Raw genomic sequence first — 23,017 nt, forward strand, 5'->3', positions numbered from 1 at the left:
ACATCATCGGATGACGCAATAGTTCTGTCGACTTGTGGTGCGTGGTACGACGTCTTGTCAGGTGCAGTTTCATTTTTCTTAGTAAGTATACAGATCAGAAAACTGCAATGTGAAGAAGAGGAAAAAAACCTCTCTTCTGTAAAATGTTGCAACAAGTGGACAATCAATTGCTTTAACCCTTTCAGCCCTAGTGTTGCGTCAGAGCTACATGACATTCCAACATTTTTTTAGTACCAGAAAACACAATTATTCCTTTCAACTCCGATGTTGCTTTGAACCCACGTCTTAGTAGTTCCTGAATCACCCACTAGATGCCTTATGTCTGCTATTCCATGATAGTATGTGTACTCTTTGGATTCAGCTGCATCACAGAATGGCGAGAACCTGCACAGAAGGTTTTTCAGCTTGTGTTGTTGTGTGTTTAGTTTGAATTTTGAAACTGCTATTTACTATAATTGTAATATGTGATGAGACGGAGAACTACTATATGGGAAATATAATTTTAAAGTTCTTTTATTTAACGTGCCTGAAGGATTTCATTTTTGTTTGTAACTTCAAGATGTATTGAACTGGAAATGAACATTGCAAGATACGAGAATTGTTTTGAAGTGATTTTTTTTGTATGTAAATTATATGTAATTGATAATTTAATGTCGGCAAGCATGAGGAAAAGACACTTGGGATGTTTTAACTTGAAGAATTTCTTAAAAATTTATTTGAAGATTAATTTTTGTAATTCTGTATGTCAAAATTGTAATCTGATGGAAACGTAAAGGTGCTTTAGTTGTGAAACATCCTATACCGCATGTGAGGTTATTGATGTCGAAATAGGAGTCACAATAGGAAATCTCGAGAAGTTGCTATCTATCTTAATATGACCATATATGGTCATGCAATTTCATTCACTAGAATAACGAGATTTCCTATTGGCGAAAAGATAGGGAACCTAGTGGAAATTGTTTCTCATTGGTTAATTGTGATCGGGCTATTTCCGGTCTTCTGCCGGCTTCGGAAAAATGATGCGTGTGCTCTGCGTCATTTACATTCGACCGCCCTAGCGAGCGTGTGCACTCGGGGCCTCCCCTCGGGAACTCCAGTTTTTATTGGTAAGTGTTATTTCAATGTTATTCTTAATGTTTTCTGGTTTTGTTTGATTTAATTTAATTTGGTATTTCCTTGCTTAATGTCATTTTCAAAGTTTTAAATTTAACATGTCTGAGTTTGCCCTAGGTTCCCGTTGCCGTAATTTCAGTTCTATCACTCACTTGCGTTTTAAACTATACTTTGTAATGTAGTATCACCCTTCTGTTGTTAAATCAAATTTGATTCCGTTTCGTGGAACTGTATTTTGTTAAAGTCCTTTAAACACCCTTCATTTGTGCATAAGTATCAGTTGTTATGTCATGATCTTGTTTCTTGTAATATTGGTTTTGATTCTGTTAATGAGTTTCGAGGTGATCATTGTAAGTCTTTTCTCCCCCATAACGCCATACCTTGCCATGGACCTCTTAGGGCTTCCAGCACCTTCCACTCTCCTCTCTTAGTTGTCATTTCTTGGCCTGTAAGTGTTCCCTTGTATTTGATTTAATATTGCGTATCGAAAGATACTCATCACGTTTCCATGTCGTGATGTGAATTCATCGCCACTGCGTCATTTTACTATTTCCTTATTCATATTATTGTCTACATTATTTGCAACTATTTCTTTATTCACATTTTGTCAACATTTATTATTTTTATTTTTGCATTATTATTATTATTTATTATTCTGTGGCATTATTATTATTATTATGTGTAGGCATAATTGTCTGATTATGGTTACAATAATTATTACAGGATGTATTCCAGAATTCAACTGTTTGTCTGCATTGGTTCAAAAATTGTGTTCCTCCTAAGCTACACTGGGGCTGAGTGGTTGTGCTTCCTCTAACCTAAAAGTAATATTCAAAGTTTCAGTGTTCAAATAAATCTTGGTAGATAATGAACTTAATACTTAGGACTGAAAGAGATATAGAGGACCTTCTTGACAAAGTATTGGATGGTAATATTTCTGACCTAGAAGATCAAACTAGTGATGGGCAACGCTCTCGAGACCGATCATCCTGTATTGCAAGCTGTGCGACGTACCAGTAACTACGACTGTAAAATTGATAGTATATCATTGGCAGTTATTGTGTGAAATAACGTTCTCATATGAAACGGGTGAACCAATACATTTTGTCAAAAGCCTGGAAAAGTACTGCATGTTCAACTATGAACCCGTTAATACCATCAACGAAAGTGAGAACAGAATGTCAGTATCTTAAACTGTTCACGGCTTATTTGTGGTGGACATCTTAGCCGAATAACCTTGCATAATTTGTGAATAACTGTAGATAGGATGTACACCTACTTGGATACTAGAGGCGTGCATTATTCGAACCTGAGACGGGGAAGATGTGCTTTGCTACATATGCAACCCCCATTACACGAGTGGAACGTGTAATCTAAAATGCCCGACTTTGCTCCAATTATGTCAGCACGGGCAAGGCTCTCGAGACCGATTCTCGTGTGCTGCGAGCTGTGCGACGTCCCAGTAACTTCCGAGTGTAACCTTAACCCTTTCCGGCCCTTAGCGCCCGACTGTTCATTTAGCCTTCCGGTCCTTAGCGCCCGGCTGCATTATCTGCATTCGTCTGCGATAGTTTATTTTTCTCATCAGAGAAGTGTTTATAAGGCATTTATGAATACGCAGTGCAATCTACAAGTCTTAGGGAATAAAGGAAGAGAGATAATCTGTCTTGACGTTGCCTAGGCAACGGTCTTGAACTTCCGCGAGCGCGGCTCAGCTGTTTCGTCCGTAACATGGCGGGATTGAATATCACATATATTGAAACTGAGCTGAATATGGGTGAAAAAAGTGACACAGAATCCTTGAGTAGGGGTGCAGGTAAATTTTTAATGAGTGAATAATGTACCAACGAAGATAATTTTAGTGATAACTGTGATATGAATGAAAACGAATATCGATAAATCGGACCTGATGGCTATGCCACGGCAATTCAGGTAACACAAATGTTATGTTTCGTTACTCTGAATGATTAAATGGATGATGTTGAACCTGCGCATAATTCGGAAAGAGTAATAGGGGAAATAGATTGATTTTACGTATGTTAGGAGGAGAAAAACTATTCAGTGACATAGCCTATTCCGCATATAACAATGCAGCCTTCAAACAGTGCATTCCGGTAAGAAAAACAGAATGGGAAGACCCTTGCCCAGATGAAATAAAATCTTATATACATGGGCATCATTCCACTTCCAAAATCACGTGATTATTGGTTTTGAGGGATTCAGACAACATGGGAATGTGACAAATGCAGACTGTCTCTGTGTCGAGGATCATGAGGAGGAACACATTATGACTCAAACAGAGAAATGGATGTGATGGTATATTTTCTTATGTTATTGAAAATTTGAATTCATTGTGACCAATAGCTTTTACTGTATTTAACTTTTTTTGAAACAATACGGTCTGTTTCAATTTTTGCTAAATAATAGGTTGAAACCTGGGGATAAGCGGAGTGAAAATGCGGGCGGGAAAGGGTTAATAGTTATCTGTTCTCATATGGAAACGTATATGACTATAAATTTTGTCAAAAGCCTAGGAAAGCATTGCATGTTGAACTATGAGCTCCTTAATACCATTAACGAAAGTAGACAGAATGCCAGTATCTTGAACTGTTCACGAGTTATGTCAGGTGGACTTCTTAGCTGAATAACCCGTATAATTTGTTAATAACTGTTATTAGGATGTAAACCTACCTGGATGCCTCACAATCATTGTCGGCAGGATAGCTTCTTGTGATCCAGACCGGGCCAGAGGTGTTCTGTGACTATTCCTCTTCATTTATGTTATGAGTTTTTACGTGTCGGATTGTCTCAGAAGTATTTCTGCTGACGTATTATACTTCTTTTGAATAAGCAACACAGCAGGCTGCGCTAAGTGACAACTTTTCAAAATAACAGACATCCACGACTTGCGTTGCGTTTCGGACATCGTCTTCAAGTTGTCGCGTACAACTAACCACAATTTCACATTGCACCGTCATATATCGAAGTACGTAATTATGACGCGAATTATCTATAACATTCTAGGGAATTATTTCCTTCGTCACCAAAATATCGGCAAACACAAGCAGTGGTCTTATGTTACTGAATGTGGGGTCTGATAATGATGTACACCTACCTGTCGAAAGAATTGGAGCAAACTGAAGCATTTTAGATTACACATTCCACTCATGCGTAATGGTGGTTGCATATGTAGCAAGGCACATCTTGCCTCGTCTCGAGTTTGAATAATGCACGCCTCTAGCATCCAGGCACGTGTACCTGCAGTGGCCGTCGGGTTCTGTACTTAAACCACTCATTCGTATATCTACCAGTGCATACAATGCCAGAATGCGTATCCTTTATAATTATGTTATACTGCTTCAAAATAGATCTGGATATAAATGAACGCCCTAATCGCTTGCTGACATGTTTGAACGAAATTGAGAAGGCCTGTGGTTGGCTATTCGCATACTCGGCACAAACAACATTCATCTCCTGTAGGCCTACGACATGCTGCTCACCGCACAATGTGGGGACAACGCTCTCAAGATCTCTCAAAATTTCTCGCGAGAAATAATGCCTGTGCTAGTCCCGAGAAATCTCGAGACCTCGTCTCAGACTGCCCATCACTAGATCAAACATCTTTATTTACTAGTGGAAAGGACCTGGATATTGATATTGTCCGTGAAATAAGTATAGCCTATTATTCAAATGTATATTGTAGACTTAATATCTACATATGCAGCCATTGAGCCACAGGAAACAGATTAATGTTGATCGCCCATATATCGTGAAAGAGTACAATCAATTTATGGGTGGTGTTGAGTTGGCAGATATGTTGCTTGAATTGTACAGAATTGATATCCATTCTTTGAAATGGTACATGAGAATTGTGTTCTGGTGCATTGGAGTTGCCGTAGTCAATGCTTGGCTTCTATACTGAAGACACCAGATGCAACAAAATAAGAATTGTGAAAATTCACTACTGAAGTTCCAAGCTCAAACAGCATCAGCTTTGACTAGGGCAGGGAAAACACAATGTAGGAAATGAGGTTGCCCAAGTAAGTCACCTAAGGAAATTAAAAAGAAGAGACATTTTGCCCCAAGACCTGTTGCAGATGTACAATACGATGAATGTGGGCACTGGCCACAATATGAGGAAAAGAAAGGTCGCTGCCAATTTTATCCTACTGGATTCACTCAGCTGCTGTGTACTAAATGTGAAGTGCACCTGTGTCTGACATCTGCACGCAATTGCTTGTAGAACTTCCACAATAAGTAATGACATCCATGAAGACAGACTGCCAGTATGAAGGGATCAGCTGTTCAAGTATTTGTGACTGACTACCTTCGGAAGTAACAATTTGCCATATGAGACTGTTTTCATCTTCCCTCTATCAAGAACTCTTTCTACTAATATAAATACTAATTCAAGTGTTGTTCTGTTTTGTCATATGACCAATTGTGCACCATCATTTCATCATCATTTGCACATTTTTCTTGTAAAACTGCAATGTAACAACAGTAAGACACTACTTCTCAGCCACCCTGTATATAACACCATTTATAGTTTTAAGTGTTCATAATATGTTTGTTAAAATATACAAGCTGAAATAATAGGAATACATAAAGGTTACACATTGTAACAAACCCAAGCCTGTTGAATTTTTATGTATAAAATATTGACTCCTGACTCCAATGTTGCTTTAAAGCAACATGTTCTATTTTCTTAACCAATTTGAAAAAAAAAATTTCACACACTGACATGTTCACAGCACAGTATTGAAACTGAATAACTCTTAAAAGAACTTTTTTTGTTCAAAAGTATAATTCAGGGCTCAAAGGGTTAAAATTATCAAACTTGTTTGAGAGAATAAGGTGGCTTCTCAGAATGCCATATGGTCCAAAATCGCCAACAGCCAGTTTTCTTCCCCTAGTGGTTTAAATCACCCTGAAAGTTTCCGGCAATACAAGGAAGGGAAAGGGCTAGGACTGGGAAGGAAGTGGCTGTGGCCTTACAGCTTTTGCCGGTCGTGAAAATGGGAAAAGACACAAAACTATCTTGGGGGCTGCCGATGGTGGGATTCTAACTCGCCATCTCCAGAATGTAAGCTCATTGCTACACAACCCTGACCGCACAACCTACTCGTTTGGTGTGTTTAGAATTATAAAATAAAAGGTCAACAACATTTCAAACCCACACATCACGCAGTAAGTATCTTACATCAAATTGAGATGGACATACCAACACAGCTAAGCGATTTATCTCTCGGTTTGTAGTTTTTTGACGAGCAAAACTATAATTTATTTATTTCACTTCAGTAGTCCTCATCCAAAACCTGAAGAGAACGTTTCCCAACAACTAAAAGTAAACCTGACTATGAACCGAACTAAAAACAGTGCGTGCGGAACAAGATATTAACAAAGTACTAGACAGATGTATTTGCTAATCATTGTCATTACCTATAGAACAAACTTACAGCTAATAGTTAATGAAAGTACAATGTTATTCTGGAACAATTAAATAAGTTTATTGAAACCTTAAAAAAAAGATATCAACAATCCATAAAGTATAAAACACACACCAACCATGGACACTTATAAAGGACATGCACACACCAGGATGAACTTGAAGAGCTCCAACTTACGACCCTCTGGAAAGAAAAGACAACAAAATGAGTATAAATAAACTATAAAACCCTACTCTGTACAATATACCACTACTACAGGTTTCATCAACACACTAACATGGTCTTCAGGGCAAGTCATCAAAACTTCAGTCTAGATTTTTCTACTTATTTGGTACAGTAAGCTTAGCCTTCCTAAATCCTGAAATATACCGTGTGTACATTCCTGAAACAAAAGTGTGTGTGTAACAAAACTATTTAAATAGTGTAGTACCATTCAGCTGTCAGCTAATATTACATATCTTTAATCTTCCAGAACCATAATAGCTAGAGGAGTCAAGCTCACCACACTTCTTTAATCTCCTAAAACTTACAAGGAAGTTTGCAAACTCCTAAACTATTAGTACAAGGTACACTTGTGTCATTGTTCTGATGTGGTACAGCTCTTTTCAGGCACACCCAAGGGTTGGTGTGTAGCTTGGTACCAACATGTGTGCAAAGTGTGGAGCTCTATTATGACTTACCATTCAGTGCAAGACTGAGGGCAGTGTAGGGTGTGGTAGTTCGTTGTGGACAAGGTTTTTCACTTTACAGACAGAAAGAGCCTAGCTGAATCCAGAAAAATCACAGTATCAAATGCCCACAGAAAATATACAAGAAACAGCCTAAGTAAGCTATTTCAGAAACATCAGGTCTTTACATCTAAGACATATTAGCCATATTAACTTAAAACTACTTACACAATAATATTGTTGATGGGGATATGGATGAGTTTGACGAAAAAGCCAATGAAGCCCATGATGCAGAAACCAATTGCAGTGGCCACAGCAATCTTCTGAAATTCTGGAAGTTAAAAAAATCAAACCAATTTGTAACAGATTCAAGTTATGGTAAAACTGAAAATGAACTTTGGTAAGACTCCTTGCAGAATTAAAAAGCAAAGTTTACTTCCCACTTTATAACAACTACTGATCAGCAAAGTTTCACAAAGAGTATTTTTGCCACTAAATAGCAAAATGTTTTTCTATAAGTCACCAATATAATTTTGGTTTCTATACCATTGAAATATTTACTGCAGCCAAGGGCTACATAAAATACACCATTCATATATATATGGAAAGTGAGGGCAGAGATAATTAAGTCTTAAGACTTCTATAATTAAAAACTCCCATCACATCTATGGTCACATGTATACTCTTAGTTTGCTTGCCTTCTTTCCTGCAATATTACAGCATCAGTATAGAACTCCTGGTGGCCATGATCAATGTCTCAGGTCTGTATGGTCTGATACCATGGTTAGCTGGCACAAGTCCCGTGTGTGGAAAAAAAAAAAAAAAAAAAATCACCTCAGGGTAGATAGGCCTATACATGCCATAAGCCTAGGGTAAATTCCAAACCCCTCCAGTATTCATATGAAGTGTTCTCCCAGAAATTTTTGTCAGCCAGGTGGCAGGGACGAGTAGCCAGGAGGGAATACTATGTACTAATGAATATGATAATTTTTTTTATGTATTCCCTCAGGCATTAAGTGTAATATCAGACAGATAAACATTAACAGCAAAATTGAACTACAGGGTGTCTTAAAATAATGTACTAACACTGAATGACCACACAGTCGTGCTGACTTTTCTTTTCAGGTGTAACTAATGTAACAGCATATCAACTTGGCTCTGAAGAGATAACACTAAAATAGGGGGTACCTCACAATAATGCACGAACACTTAGGACTGTAAAGTCATTATTTGTGGACACAGAGACAAGTTTGCAGAAACATGTAATTACAGAATCATGTTCGCAAATGTTCAAATTGATGACCGTTATTGTCCAGACACAAAGCGGGGGTGGAACAGGTTTTTCTCTGGGTACTCCAGTTTTCCCTGTCATAATTAGTTCCAGCAACACACTCCAATATCATTTCATCTGTCATTCATTAATCATTGCCCCAGACGAGTGCGACAGGCTTCGGCAGCTGGCACAATTCCTGTCCTCGCCACTAGATGCGGGCTTCATTAGTTCCATTTTTGACCCGGTAGAATGACTGGAAACAGGCTGTGGATTTTCACTGTACAGACAACGCTCATAACGTAAACCAATAGATTCGCAAACGTCACAAAACAATACATTTGGAATTTCGCTAGACCTCACGCCAATGGATACCCTCAAGGGCAGGGTTTATCGCACAAAACCAAGAACAATTGATTCATTGAAATTGGAAGACAATGTCACGAAATTCCAATTCCAATTGGAAATCTGCGAATCCATTGGTTTGCGTTATCAGCGTTGTCTGGACATTAACGGTCATCAATTTGAACATTTGCGAACATGATTCTGTAATTACATGTTGTCACAAACTTGTCTCCATGTCCACAAATAATGACTTTACAGTCCTAAGTGTTAGAGCATTATTTTGAGACACCCCTGTATTTTAGTGTTATTATCCCGAACGCCATACCAGAATATTTTGAACATTTAGTGTTCTACTGCTCGTTCATATTCCCACAGCACCAGGGCTTACCAGTCTGTTGCTGTGCAATGCCCTACGGCTTTGTGACGTCATGCAAAATAAGAGTGGTTGCTTGAGATTCCATGCCAATCTAGACACCGCTCGGGCACGACACAACGTGATAGTCAAGCTAAATATTTAATCTCTGATGTAATTGATGCAATTATGCTGACAGTAATGAAGATTTATCATTTAAATGATCAGTTTTACACTATTTAGACCTACAATTTAATTTTGAGCGCCCAACGACTCAAATACGTATCAACATCATGTAACTAGCACATATTTAGGTTATGTCAACTGGGCGGTCTGTAAAAAACGACTGGGCGGTGTGCCCATTAAATGGTCCTAGGGAGAACACTTATAACTGCTGATCTGTCGGAGTTATTCAGTGGGAGTGGGCTATATGCCGAGATTGGGTTTCATCTCTCAGCCAGACGCACAGGTTGCTATGGGTATCAAGAAGAAAGATGAGCACCAGGTGAGCCAAACATGTCCTCGGACATTTTCCCCACTAAAAGCCATATACTAAATAAATAAATAAATAAATAGATAAAATAAAATGCAGTAGAATCTCAGTAACTCGAGATGGACAGGACCGAGGCTACAACAAAAACTCAGACTTGCAAAAAAAAAAAAGAAGCCTCTGTAAAGGCCAAAATGTATGCGTGTTAAATATTACAACAAAGTAGTTATGAAAATGAAGATACTGCCTTACACTAAAATAAATTGTCAACTATATTCTGAAAATAAAAATCTACTTAAGCTATACATTGTAAGGCCTATTTCAGTAATGATGAAAACAAAAGCACTAGTTTTCATTACAATTTTTAAAAAAATTATCAAGTGTTTTCCGTTTTGACGAATTGTCCGGTTTCCGTGCAGCAATGCCATGCCACTGTTGGGGTCGCCCCAGGCTGTTGTTCGATATAACGCCTAGCTGCCTCTAGAGCGGTGAGGCAGAGCTAGGGGAACTGCTACCCTGCGTTCAAGGTCAGTCCCCCGTGTGTTGTATTCAGCTTTCCCTTCACATAAAGCACTCTTGCACTAAAAACTGATGATTTACTACTGTTGTTGTCAGTCTAGCTTAAGCCAGTGAGGAGGACGGACGTATTGTGTGGCGTGCGCCTGCTGAGTGGAGTGGATTAGGAGTGAGGAAGTGGTAAGGTCAAGCGGTCGGCAAGGAGATAGATACGATGAATTGGATAGACGTAGAGGCTATGAGGAAAGTAGTAAAAGAAGTAATACAGGAGGTATGTCCGTTTGAACAATTAAAGAAGATGCTTCAAGAACAAGTCCAGGAGCAGGAAAAGACGAGACAGTGGATCCAGGATTATATGAAAAATACGAAGGCGATGATAGAAGGCAGCGAGAAAGAACTAGTCTCACTAAGAGAGAAAATAAAAAATATGGAAGAAGAGATGATAAACCTGAAGAAAGAAATTGAAGTCTGCAGACAGGAGCGTAAGAAGAAATCCGTATTTATTTATGGGGTGGAAGAAGAAAAGGCAGAATCTAAGGTAGACATTATTTACAAAGTGGTAGATGTTATTTACTCAGCAGGGGCACGAAGGTCTGTGACATTCATAATACAACTGAAATTGCATATTCTGGGAAACAATAGAAATATTGTTCTATTCATTTTTGTTTATTCCGTACATTATTTTCTTTTCTTTTCTGTACAGCACATAGAGTGTGATATGTATTTTTGTTTTTACAGTTCATAGAGTGTGAATTTTGGCTTAGGCTGGACATTGTTATTTTCTCTTTAATGGATCAAATAGGTACTCTTACTGTAGATCTGAGAAAATAATAAATATCTATCTATCTACTACTTTTGTTATTCGCATTTTTCAGCTCATATTGATGGGAATATCGAACTATCCAGACTCTAAATACAAACTCTCTACAGTAAATTGCATCGGTGTCACAGAAACTCCTCAAAATATGTTTTTTAGACAACTGTTTCTTTCAGTGTCTCCTTAGAATCCACTATAGTATGATGCAGCACGTTGGGGTACAACTCCTCTGCATAAAACTGGTCTCTGGCTAGAATCCATTACAAATGGGACAGTGTAAATTCTGATACAAAGAATCTTGAAAGAAATAACTTTGACTTTCCTAAGTTCAATCAGCTCTCTCTTTGTTAGATATGGCTAGATATTTTCTAGACCATATGTAGCAACAGGTGAAACCTCTGAGAAAAAGTTTTACAGCCATGACAAGTGGCACTTTTCAGCACAGCATTTGTGTTTAACGCTTTCAGTACCCTGAGAGATAACAAGGTGACTGAAATGTCCCTTTACACTGTACCTGATTTGGTTAGGTGAAGGAAAAGAATATGTCATACGAATGCAACAATCAAACAGGCAATCTATCTTGCCTCTTCCAAGATTTGACTCTGGTATAGGTGATACAAACATGCAACAATGCTTCCAAAAGGGACAGCGTTGCACTGGTGGAGGAGCTTGTGTGCAAGTCCAAGAACATCTCATCACCACGAAGACAATGGCCTAATACCATGACTGGCTTTATGGTGTGTTTTGGAAAACCATCACAATCACAGCCAATGTCACTGGGATGGGAGCAGAAGGCTTCTGCAGAGGGAAGTGTTCATGATGCACCGTGCAGTGGAAGGCCAAGCACCCAAGATGAGACTTAATACTGTGCAGGCATCGATTCAATGATCGCCAATGTTCTGCAGAGTTTGGCATTCCAAGATAGACTATGCAAGACCACGTACGGAGAGACTTGTTTTAAATATTTCTGTGCGGTCACGGTTAATGGGTTTACACAAGCTGACCTGGATCAACTGTGTATGCATGTAAGTTAATGCAAACGAACATGAGAGCATAAGGGTTTTCAAAAGAGGGTAAGATTTATTACAGCTCTTGAAGCACAAGTAATTTTCTGGCTGAAAACAATCCTCTCCTTTTTTATGAAACTGAGAACAACCCACCTCAAAGATCTGCACAGTGATGACAGCAAAACACTGCTTCGTCATTATTTCTCTGATGGCATTGTTAATAAGCAGTTACTGAAAATGATCAACAAGTGGTTGCTTCCAGAATTGACAGAAAAAGGAATCGACACCATTTTGTTTCAACAGGATGGCGCACCACTGCATTTTGCTTCAAACGTTCACACAAACACGCGCAATTTCATCCCAATCTCTGGATTGGACACAGGTCAAAACAATCCCTGGTTCCATTGTCGTGGCCTGCAAGTAGCTCCAATCTCAATCTCGCCACACCTGACGATGCTCTCTGGGATCTTGTGAAAGAGGAGTGGAAATGTCAATACACCAACAGTGAGCAGATGAAGCAAGCAGTTTATTTAGACTTTGTTATTTGCTTTACATCGCACCAACACAGGTAGGTCTTATGGTGATGAGATAGGAAAGAGCTAGGAGTGGGAAGGAAGCCATTGTGGCCAAAATTAACATTTTCACTCGGGTGAAGCGAGAGCAGAAGTGTGGCTGGCCGTGCCTGCTGTACAGGGTACTTCCCACTCTCTGCTAACTTGCTCGAATTTGTTCATGATGTTTAGAAATGAAATGTTGACTATATTTGCACATGTATTAGTCATTGTCATTCTTCCAAAGCTCCACATCCTTGTTTTAGATCTGTGACAGAGCACTGGCAGAGTTAAATCTTTCCAGTCTTAATATTTCAAAGTCACTACCCGATAGGATAACAGCCCTATCTGCAGTATACACTTTCATGTGCATTATGAAATATGGTACCACAACGTGTTGAAGCTGCCCATATAAGCGCTAATACGTCTGCATAGAACAGCAAGATATTGCAATGTTCTTGTACGCTGATGACATGATATTGCTACGGTATCAAAAAAACAGAAAATCCCAGCAGCAAGGACTCAATAAGCTAAACGAATGGTCTCTGAGAAATGATCTAGAGATAAATACCAGCAAAATAAAAGTTATGAAATTTAGGCAAGGAGGAAATATCTCTACAGAAGATGTCTGAGTGCGGCAATAACAAATTAGAGCTGGTAAACTCGTATCATTATTTAGGCTTAACCTTGCAAGTAACTGGGAAGACGTTTACTAAACACATAGAGGAACGTTGCACTGCAGCGATCAAATCCATATTTGAAATAAAGAGCACTGAGAAACTATCAGTAAGATCCGCCCTCATTCTCTTTAACATTAAGATAGCTCCAATAGCCTGCTATGCCATCAGCAAAATATGGACGCACCTTACTATGGCCAACCTGGGGAGACTGGGAGCTGTGAAAGCCACCTACTTGAAAAGAGCATTACGGCTACACAGAACAGTTCAGACACGGTTAGTGTACAAACTGGTAGACAGACTTTTTCATAAGGGAGATAATGATAAGCAATAATCTAGAATCCACCCCAGCATATGAAGCCCACATCGAACAAAGACAGCAAAAGCTTGCAGCAATAGATCCAGACTAATATGAAACTCCAGCAATGAACACAGATGTATGGAAAGAGTCCAACTTTGAACTCCGACATGTCTTCACGCGGACTGCAGAGCATGGCTTTTTTTTTTTTTGCTAGGGGCTTTACGTCGCACCGACACAGATAGGTCTTATGGCGACGATGGGATAGGAAAGGCCTAGGAGTTGGAAGGAAGCGGCCGTGGCCTTAATTAAGGCACAGCCCCAGCATTTGCCTGGTGTGAAAATGGGAAACCACGGAAAACCATTTTCAGAGCTGCCAATAGTGGGATTCGAACCTACTATCTCCCGGATGCAAGCTCACAGCCGCGCGCCTCTACGCGCACGGCCAACTCGCCCGGTAAGAGCATGGCTTTCACCACAGAATTTGTCACCAACGAGGTTACCATCATGCTTCAACCCAATGTTCCTGTACGCTCTGCGGCTTGTATTGCCCTCAGTACCACGTGATCGACTGTAAGGAGAGGATAAATTCCCTGAATTTCTTGCAAATGATGATAACTTTCAAGGGACCTTATAACCATTATTTGTTAAAAGTAGGTACACAGTGTGTTTAATAAATCTATAATAGAACAGCAATTTTGCGGCAAATGACAAGCATGAAGGTCACTCAAATCCTATCTTCTAATATTGGCCCTGACATCTGGTGATTCTGCTAGTAACCACAGAATCGCAATAACTACTAGATATCACTTCTCCAGCAGTCTACCTGGCATGTCTCTCCAGACGGATACAGCAGTCCACCATAGTAAAAAAAGGTTCACATCACACTGACATAGGTCTTATGGTGACAATGGGACACAAAAAAGCTAAGAGTGGGAAGGAAGCGGCCATGGCCTCATTTAAAGTACAGCCCCAGCATTCGCCTGATGAGAAAATGGGAAACCATGAAAAAGCATCTTCAGGGCTGCCAACAGTGGAGTTCGAACCCACGATCTCCCGAATGCAAGCTCACAGCTGCGCGCCTCAGATTCCCTATCTCGTTTTCCGAGCCTTTTCTTAAATGATAAGAAATAGGAAATTTATTGAACATCACCCTTGGTAGGTTACTCCAATCCCTACCTCCCCTTCCTTTAAATGAATATTTGCCCAAATTTGTCCTCTTGAATTCCCACTTTATCTTCATATTGTTATCTTTCCTACTTTTAAAGACACCACTCAAACTTATTCGTCTACTAATGTCATTGCAAGAGACTATCCTCATTTTTTCCGTATCGAAAGTCTGTTAAAAGGAGAACAATAAAACTTTGATTTCCACCTATTCAATACATTAAAAGCAATTATAAAATGAGGATCTCATCCTTATTTTATTGCTTAAATGTTAAAACATAGGACATGTTTCGTTCATATTTTGAATACCTTCAGCTATAAATATTCTTACAAGGTTAAATTGATAACATTGTTCTAGAATTTACACTTATGGTTCGTCATTAACAAACTTATCCATACTAAACTTCAAAAAACCTCTTAAATATAAAACGTTTATATATTACGTCGTCTTATTGAAAATTATGACTATACGTCATTTAACAAGTGACATGCTGTTCAGATTTTTTAATATGCAATATTTTATAATGATATCAAATATCCATCCAAATGCACCCTGAGATAGAACTAAATGGAGAAAGCAGATCCATGCAACGGATCCAACAACCAGGCATTATAGACTATATTTTTTTTTTAAAAGCTGATAATAAAATCCTTGTTTGTTTCTGGAAGCAACATCATTATATTGCATGAAATTCCAGCCAATAGCAGTAGTAATAGCCCATGATGAATGATATAAGGACTTCACCTTACATTATGTCACATTGTGGAAAGGGGGGGGTCTAACCCTCTACCATAGTGCACTATTGGCCATGTTACCAAAGTAGAAATAATTCTTTAAAATATCTCAATTATTCAAATTCTCTAGGTAAAAGGCACAACTAAAGAACCTATATTAGAAATTCCAGCAGAATTATATGCGATCCTCAAGTATTGCTGCCAACTACTGCAGAGATTGGCACAAAGATCAGAAATGTGAAAAAAAAAGTACGTTAATAGCACGTCACAACAGAAAGGAAAAGAACAGAATAGGCCAACATATTTACGGTATTCTAAGTTTGGATATCATGAACTCTGTACTTCAGGTTTTACCTACCTTTCCTGTCAGGTTTGGTACAACGCTTCACCAACCGGATGGAATCCTTAGCAAACTGACGTCCAGGTTCGATGAATTTCGTAACTTGATCCATTGCAGTGTATCTAAAAAGGAAAAACTAGAGAATAGGAACGTGTTTCTAGAAACTGCGAACTGCTAAAATTCTATATGAACTGGACGTATTACTTCAAATAACTTTAAACAATTTGTTGTGAAACCACTATATTAATATTATTTGTGGGAAAAACATTATTGCAAGACAAGAAATCTGTCAGAATCCAAGGTAAGAATACTTCTCACGCTCGAATGTGGGTCGCAAATTTCACTACGTAACTGTCGACAAATAAAGCACAAGGAAATTTCCTTTTTTTAATGATAACGAGATATTACATAGAAAAATCCTATACTACAGATAAATAGCTTACTTTGTTCAAATATTTGGCTGTAGCTCAAAACGTTCGTCTTTACAGCTGATCAGTTCCACCAGCACACAACATCCACGACACAGAGAGCTTGGGAGAGTCAACAAAACGTCACTTCCTCTCGTAAAGCTACCAACGTTGAGGTGACGTGTCACACGTGGTTCCAGCGAGTTTGCAAGTATCAGAAACAAGTGAAGTTTCAAATGGCGTGTTTTTTTCCTTGATGTAGTCTAGCTGTCAAATTAATTTTCAGTGATGGAATGCCATGCTCTAAATAAACTTCATTCGTCTTCTTTCTCCGCTTATCTTCTTGTCACAGCCAAAGAATGTCAGTGAACTTCAGCCAGTTTGTGACGAGCGTAATCCCTGCAAAACACCATCCCACCACTATAAAAAAAAAAAAAAAGTTAGTACACATTTGAAGTTTATCATAACAAAAGAAGACAGGCATACAAGAAACCACGTGACTTTTATTTGATTCATTGTATTACTTGGTGTTAATTCCCTATTTGTCATCATCCTCTTTCTTTGTCATGAGAGTGAGAGCAACAGGCAGTGATTTCAGCTGTCTACACGAACACTGTGCAATATTTAACTAGAAGTAGAAGTTGATTACTATATTAGCCTTCCTTAAATAATCGTACTTACTGGGGTTTGTTGGGTGATTAATCTTTGTGTGCTTATAAACCTTGAAACAGTCTCCCTGATATGACAGTAGCATTTAGCTAGACTAGTCCGTGAATAGTAACATTTCTTTCAGTGACCATGAATATTCTCGTTTATTTCATTGTTCTTCTGGGTTCTGTAATCCTCATTTCAGCTGACATTCCTGTGGAAGACTGTGGTAAGCAACTCAATATATGACAGGTCTTTATTTTAAGAAATGCTGCTTTGATGTTGACCAGTTCCGTATGATACATACTCAGCATAATTGGGACAAGTTTACTTCATTATTTTGCTATAGGTACAATTTGGTTTTCAGGATCAAGACATGGAAGTTTTTCCAATGTTACACTGTCTTGCCCAGGCACTGAAGAATGCATTTTGAAAAGAAATACTAATGTTTCTTTGAATATTCAGTTCACACCTGGTAAATAGTAGTGGTTATAAGAGGTTTGAGTACATTTCAAATTGGTTGTTTTCTAAGGACCCAAGTACTATAACTTTTATATGCATTCTTTCCCTTTTTTCAGCTGAAAATAGTAAGAAAGTGACAGCTGTGGTACATGGAGTTATTCAAGGGATATCAGTATTTTTTCCCATTCCAAACCCAGATGCATGTTCTTCAGTGAAATGTCCATTGAAGAAAGGTGAAAACTACAGTTACTCTGCATCGTTCTTTGTCAAGAAGTCGTATCCAAAGGTATGAGTTTCATTGTCTTAAATATCTCTTTCTCTTTTCATTTTCTTCCTTCACATGAGCATTTTGATAAGGGCAGGTGTTTCAAAAGAACTAATTTGGTCAAAGATTAACTGATAATTATAATTTTGTCAAAGTACCATGGGAAACTGGTTTTATTTTACCATTGTCATCATCATTGTCCAATCAATTAAGAACTGCCTAAGATAACACACAGATTGGCAGTATGGTCCTTCCAAAATACACTAAGAAGCAGCATTCTATTGACATCATTTTCCAGTGGTATCTGGTTGAAGATTGTAAGCACAGTTAGCATTTGTTTGATACATGCATTTTACATAATACTAATTTGTGTTCTTTCAAACACTCATTAACCAGAGTGATTTAGGAGGAAGTTTTGAATGAATCTAGAATTCAAAATATTCACCAAGACCCTTCTCTTTTACACGAGTTTGAGCAAATCCACATGTCGTTATGCACAGCTCTAGTCAGCAGCCGTGAAGATAGTGTACCGTGGTTTCCCATTTTCACTCCGGGCAAATGTTCCGTAATTAAGGCCACAGTCATATTCATCCCAATCCTTGTTCTGTCCTATCCTATAGTCAACATAAGACCTGTCTGATTCAGTGTGACATAAAACCAATAGAAAACGTCTTAAGTAACTAGCATTTTAATATCAATTTGCATAACAGTTAAACAGTGTATTATATTCTAGGATAATCATATATCCCATCCTCCATTCAGCTTGCATTGAGAAGGTAATGGGTTCAAACCCTACTGTTGGAACCCTGAAGATGATTTTCCATGGTTTCCCATTTTTACACCAGACATGCTGTCGCTTTCTTCCCATTCCTAGTCGTTTCTGTCCCCTTGTCGCAACATAAAGCTAATTGTAAAAAAAATTGATAGGAGGAAGAGATTCAGTTAGATGGAAATGTAATGAGCAGTTTGCCTGTGCCGATGAATTGCTCTTAACGGCAGACTGTGCTGAAAGGCTGCAATCTGTTCTTTGAGTTTTAAGAGAGGTGCAGCGAGTGTGATATAAAAGCTAATGCAGTGACCTTGCAGTTGGATGAACAGTATATTGTAACAAAAGAAGTGCGCTCCTGGACAAAATTATTCTGTTTTCAGATCAAGTGTACTGTATGTACGTAAAAACTCAGGATCTCTTAAAAGTTGGAAATAATACATATAGCTAGAATGATTGGCGATACAAATGAATGGAAACAATGGCAGGAGTTACTCACATTGAGGAGTTAAAGGCTTGATGGGTGAAGCCTTGGTGATGGGGTCATGCAAGGATAGATTATCGAGGAGAATAATGGGCCCTGGTCACAGAGGGCGCAAGGGAAACCAGTGTGAAGACTCATTTGTTAATGATTTTATAGTATCAGAAGTAGAACTAAACAAGGCTGCTGAGCTAGTTGTTGAGGCGCTTAGTTAATTCACAGAGGGTTGCAGACTGAACACTGAAAGGCATGTATTTTATTACTCTATGTCGAATTTAATATTTTTACATTCTTCATAATAATTTGGAAAATGGAACTTATTGCACTCAACTTCTACCAGTTTAACATTTATGAAGGCATGTAAAACAGTTACGTGATGTGGAGAGGTCAGTGTGGACCCTAAACTGAGCATAATGTGTTCATCTTTGTATAAAAATTAAGTCAGTCAACATAACATGAAATCAAACATTGTGTTTTACATGGGCCAAAGTGTTTCGTATATTCTCATCTCCTGTGTAAAACCTCTCTTTTTTTTTATCCCTTGTAACATAAATTATTATTACTATACCTCCCTCCGTGCATCAGTGATGAGATCTCTTGTGTTTACCTGACAAAATTAATTAAAACTCAGCCATAGATCACCCTACAGAGGTCCAGTATATTCTGCCATCTAATGGCGCATCAGCCCCCAAGGTCCATGGCTTACCAAGCGACCGCTGCTCAGCCCAAAGGCCTGCAGATTACGAGGTGTCGCGCAACGAATCCTCTCTGCTGTTATTCTTGGATTTCTAGACCGGGGCCGCCATCTCACCGTCGGATGGCTCTTTAATTGTAATCACAAAGGCAGAGTGCACCTCGAACCAGTCCTCAGATACAGGTAAAAATCCCTTACCTGGCCAGGAATCAAACGCGGGGTTTGTGAAATGGAACATCAAAATTCATGCACAGGCAGCCTAAACAGTGTCAAATGAAAATGCCTCCGCACATTAACATTATTACATAGATTTAAGTTCTGAACAATCTGTTTTACTTTTAGGTGAAAGTTGGTGTAAAATGGGAGCTCCAAGATGATAACCAAGAAGACATCATTTGTGTATTGATTCCTGCACACATACAGTGACAAAAGGTTGTGACGTATCTTCCTGAGTAAGGTACCACTGGTTGCGTGCTAAAGGAGAATCTCGGTTCCATTGAAACTGTGACGGTAGAAAGTAATCACTTTGTTACTTATCTCTATTTTAATTGTAAATGAAAAAATGAAAAAAAAATGGCCATTTGAATTCAGTAATGATAAACTGGAACTTTTTATATTGATGTATATGAGCTTAAAGTTGTATCCAGAATGAGGATCAGAGAATTTGTGCCATATCACTTTTCCTGAAATAATTCCCTGCTGTGGATGATTTTAATGATTGATTTAAAGTAGCTGTCAATTATTTGTTCCCTTAGAGGAGAATGTTGATGTGCAGAACATAGACAAGTTAGTTGTAGTTTTACAAAGTATGAATGAGAGTCCCAAAGTAGAGATTTTAAATGTTTTTCTTATAAATATAAAACTCCCGTCTGAAAGACCAAATATCCCTGTCCATTGCTTTTAATAAAGACGTGCTTCAAATGTCCGTTAATTCCTGAGCATTTAAATTTTACCTGTGACTGCAATCACAATAAAACCAAGTTTGCTTTTTATTACTGTAGTTTCTCTAAAAATGTTGTGTTTACAGTTTCAGATTCGTCACTAGTAGCTCTGTGAATTTTTGAAAGTTTCCTTTTTTAAACAAAGGACATTGTCTTCACTGAGTTGAATAATTTTCCTTTTAATCATAATTGTACATTTGAAAAATTTACTCTTCTGAATACAGTTAACTGTTGTTTTAACAAACTATTAGGGGCTAAGGCCTTTTCCCATTAAATTGCAATTCTTGAGAATTGTATTGCCAACAAGACTTTTGGCAGTATTGATATACTTTAATGGGAGCATACATATCATTTAACAATGTACTCTCCTCGGAAAAAATATCAAGTTTCAGGTGTTTTCCACTTGTGTACTGGTTATTGATCAAATTTGCTGAAATGTTTGTAATAAATAGTTCCCTGTGGATCTGATGAGCCACTTATGACGGAGAGAATGTCGTCCATGTGTTCTCTAATGACCAATAGTTTCAGACCAGATAAAACTGCTTCTTCGACATCATCTTATTTGTTGTCACCTTTCTGATTGCCCTGTAGAACATCTTCAGCAATTTCATCCTGGCATGGTAGCCTGGGTTACCTCCTTCGATGTCTAGTCTCACTGCTATTATCACTGGCCTGCTTCAAATTCTCGTGATAGTCAGAGGTTTCAAAACTTCCAAAATTGTATTCTGGTTCATTTCTGTTCTATAATGATAAGTCCATTGAATCAAGAATTTGTTGTACTTCTTGAATATTTAAAACAAAACTGTCAGTTCTGATAATTTGAATGCTCAGGATGCAATGTGAAGCTTGAGGTATTGCAAAGTCAATTAGAAATTCATTGATATTAAACTAGAAATATACTTCCCTCTTCAAGGTTCCACGTAGTCTTCCTTTAAACATTTGGCACTCTGTCAAAGTTTAAACATAGGGTTTCATAGATATTTTAATATTCATCATGTTTGTCAAGAATAATTGTGTGAAGAGAATAATTTTGTATCTTAAAGTGCAATATTCACTATTTGAATTCTGTATTACATCTAGTTTTGAAGATATAAACATTTTAAAATAGTACTGTATGTAGTGTTTTGAATCTGTCTTCCAAGTATGATAAATGATGTAAAACACTTTGTTATTAGATGTGTGTGAGAGATTATTTTCTCAGCTAGAACCACTGTGCCATAAAACACTCCCCAACATAAATCTGTGATATAAGTGCAAATCAGCTCCATGACATGTAATAAATATTATTGATGTTTGGACAACTTGTTATTGATTGCAACTACCTCTGTTAAGTGTACCTCACTTATATAACTTCAAGTTTTCTAATTGAAAATAATGCAGATTAATAGCTAATGCACTAGTTTCACAGACTGGAAAACTCAAAGGTTATATAAATTAATGAAGTTGAAAATAACTTCCACTGTAACAAAAGAAATGTAACTGGTATTCAGTGATCTGTGGAAGGACAGTCGTCAGGTTTTGGAGCATGTGACAGTGCAGACGACAGACAGGGATGGGAAATGAGAGAAGTCCGAGACCTCAATATCCTGCAGAGGAGACGCATCTCACGAGCCACTCGACAAGAGTAAGCACGCGGTGACACCTTGGTCATCTGGAAGAGTGAGGTGGTCGTTCGGTCTTCAATTCATAGCAAACATCAAATTAGTAAAAGGTCTGATTTACCTCAGTCAGCCCATTAGGTGGATATCAACATCTGTTCATTTGAGGCCGAGCCTTTGAACTTTAGGGGATGTGAAATATCTGCACCAGTCCGCTCGGAATTTAATGAATGTAACATTTTTTAGCACACATTTATGTCTACCTAGATAAAGTCATGGGCCTGGCAGTATTTCACAGAAGTCCCAGAACATGGGCGCCCGCAGGATCTTTTACAGAGGGGGGGGGGGCACATTAACAATTTTCTTGAATATAAAAACCAATATAACGTCAGCAGCATTAAATTGTTCACAGAAATTTCTGGTTATAACAGATGCTAGATGACTGTCAGTAAGTTCAGTTTATGAAATAACCTGGTATAATATTAAACAATTTAACATCAACCTTTTTAGAATTCAAGAGGAGGGGGGCGGGCAAGTGCCCTCCTTGCAGGCGTCCATGCCCAGAAAATTAAGTGTAATGTAATATTTGTTCCAGGTGAATTAGTTTGAAATACAATGGACACAATTCAACACTTGAAGACATTTAAGTATCGTCCAGTGTCACTCTTCTAGTTTGCAGTTGCATTTGTAGCTTAAACTACATTTTTCTCTTCAGTGCTGTTTGGTCAGTATGTATTTATAATTTTACTATTAAATACTAGTTTGTTTAAAAAAAGCAATAGTAAGATATTTCAAAAGAATAACAATGCACACATTTTTATTTAATTACACAATGTTTTGTTTGTTTTCCAAGGGTTCGTAAACTGGGATTTGTTATATTTTATTGCTTTTTGCAAATTAGTAATTTGTTAATATAAACAAAGAAGATCCAGAAAGACGTACATGTGTTACGAGAGGTG

General features: G+C 38.1%; 2 protein-coding genes across 2 annotated transcripts; one reads left to right on the forward strand and one right to left on the reverse strand.

The window, feature by feature from the left end:
• Nucleotides 1-6,598: 6,598 nt before the first annotated feature.
• On the reverse strand, nucleotides 6,599-16,390 carry LOC136883378 (protein transport protein Sec61 subunit gamma). Its single transcript, XM_067155651.2, has 4 exons — nucleotides 16,240-16,390; nucleotides 15,815-15,918; nucleotides 7,460-7,562; nucleotides 6,599-6,746 (listed from the first exon to the last, which is right to left on the reverse strand). The coding sequence occupies exons 2-4, from the start codon at nucleotides 15,906-15,908 to the stop codon at nucleotides 6,737-6,739; spliced, it is 207 nt and encodes a 68-aa protein (XP_067011752.1). The 5' UTR covers nucleotides 15,909-15,918; nucleotides 16,240-16,390; the 3' UTR covers nucleotides 6,599-6,736.
• A 151-nt stretch (nucleotides 16,391-16,541) lies between these two features.
• LOC136883379 (NPC intracellular cholesterol transporter 2 homolog a) lies at nucleotides 16,542-20,141 on the forward strand. Its single transcript, XM_067155652.2, has 4 exons — nucleotides 16,542-17,080; nucleotides 17,219-17,326; nucleotides 17,430-17,599; nucleotides 19,862-20,141. The coding sequence occupies exons 1-4, from the start codon at nucleotides 17,002-17,004 to the stop codon at nucleotides 19,943-19,945; spliced, it is 441 nt and encodes a 146-aa protein (XP_067011753.1). The 5' UTR covers nucleotides 16,542-17,001; the 3' UTR covers nucleotides 19,946-20,141.
• Nucleotides 20,142-23,017: the final 2,876 nt, after the last annotated feature.

This window comes from Anabrus simplex, chromosome 11 (genome assembly GCF_040414725.1).
Source record: "Anabrus simplex isolate iqAnaSimp1 chromosome 11, ASM4041472v1, whole genome shotgun sequence".
In the NCBI taxonomy this organism is placed as follows: domain Eukaryota; kingdom Metazoa; phylum Arthropoda; class Insecta; order Orthoptera; family Tettigoniidae; genus Anabrus; species Anabrus simplex.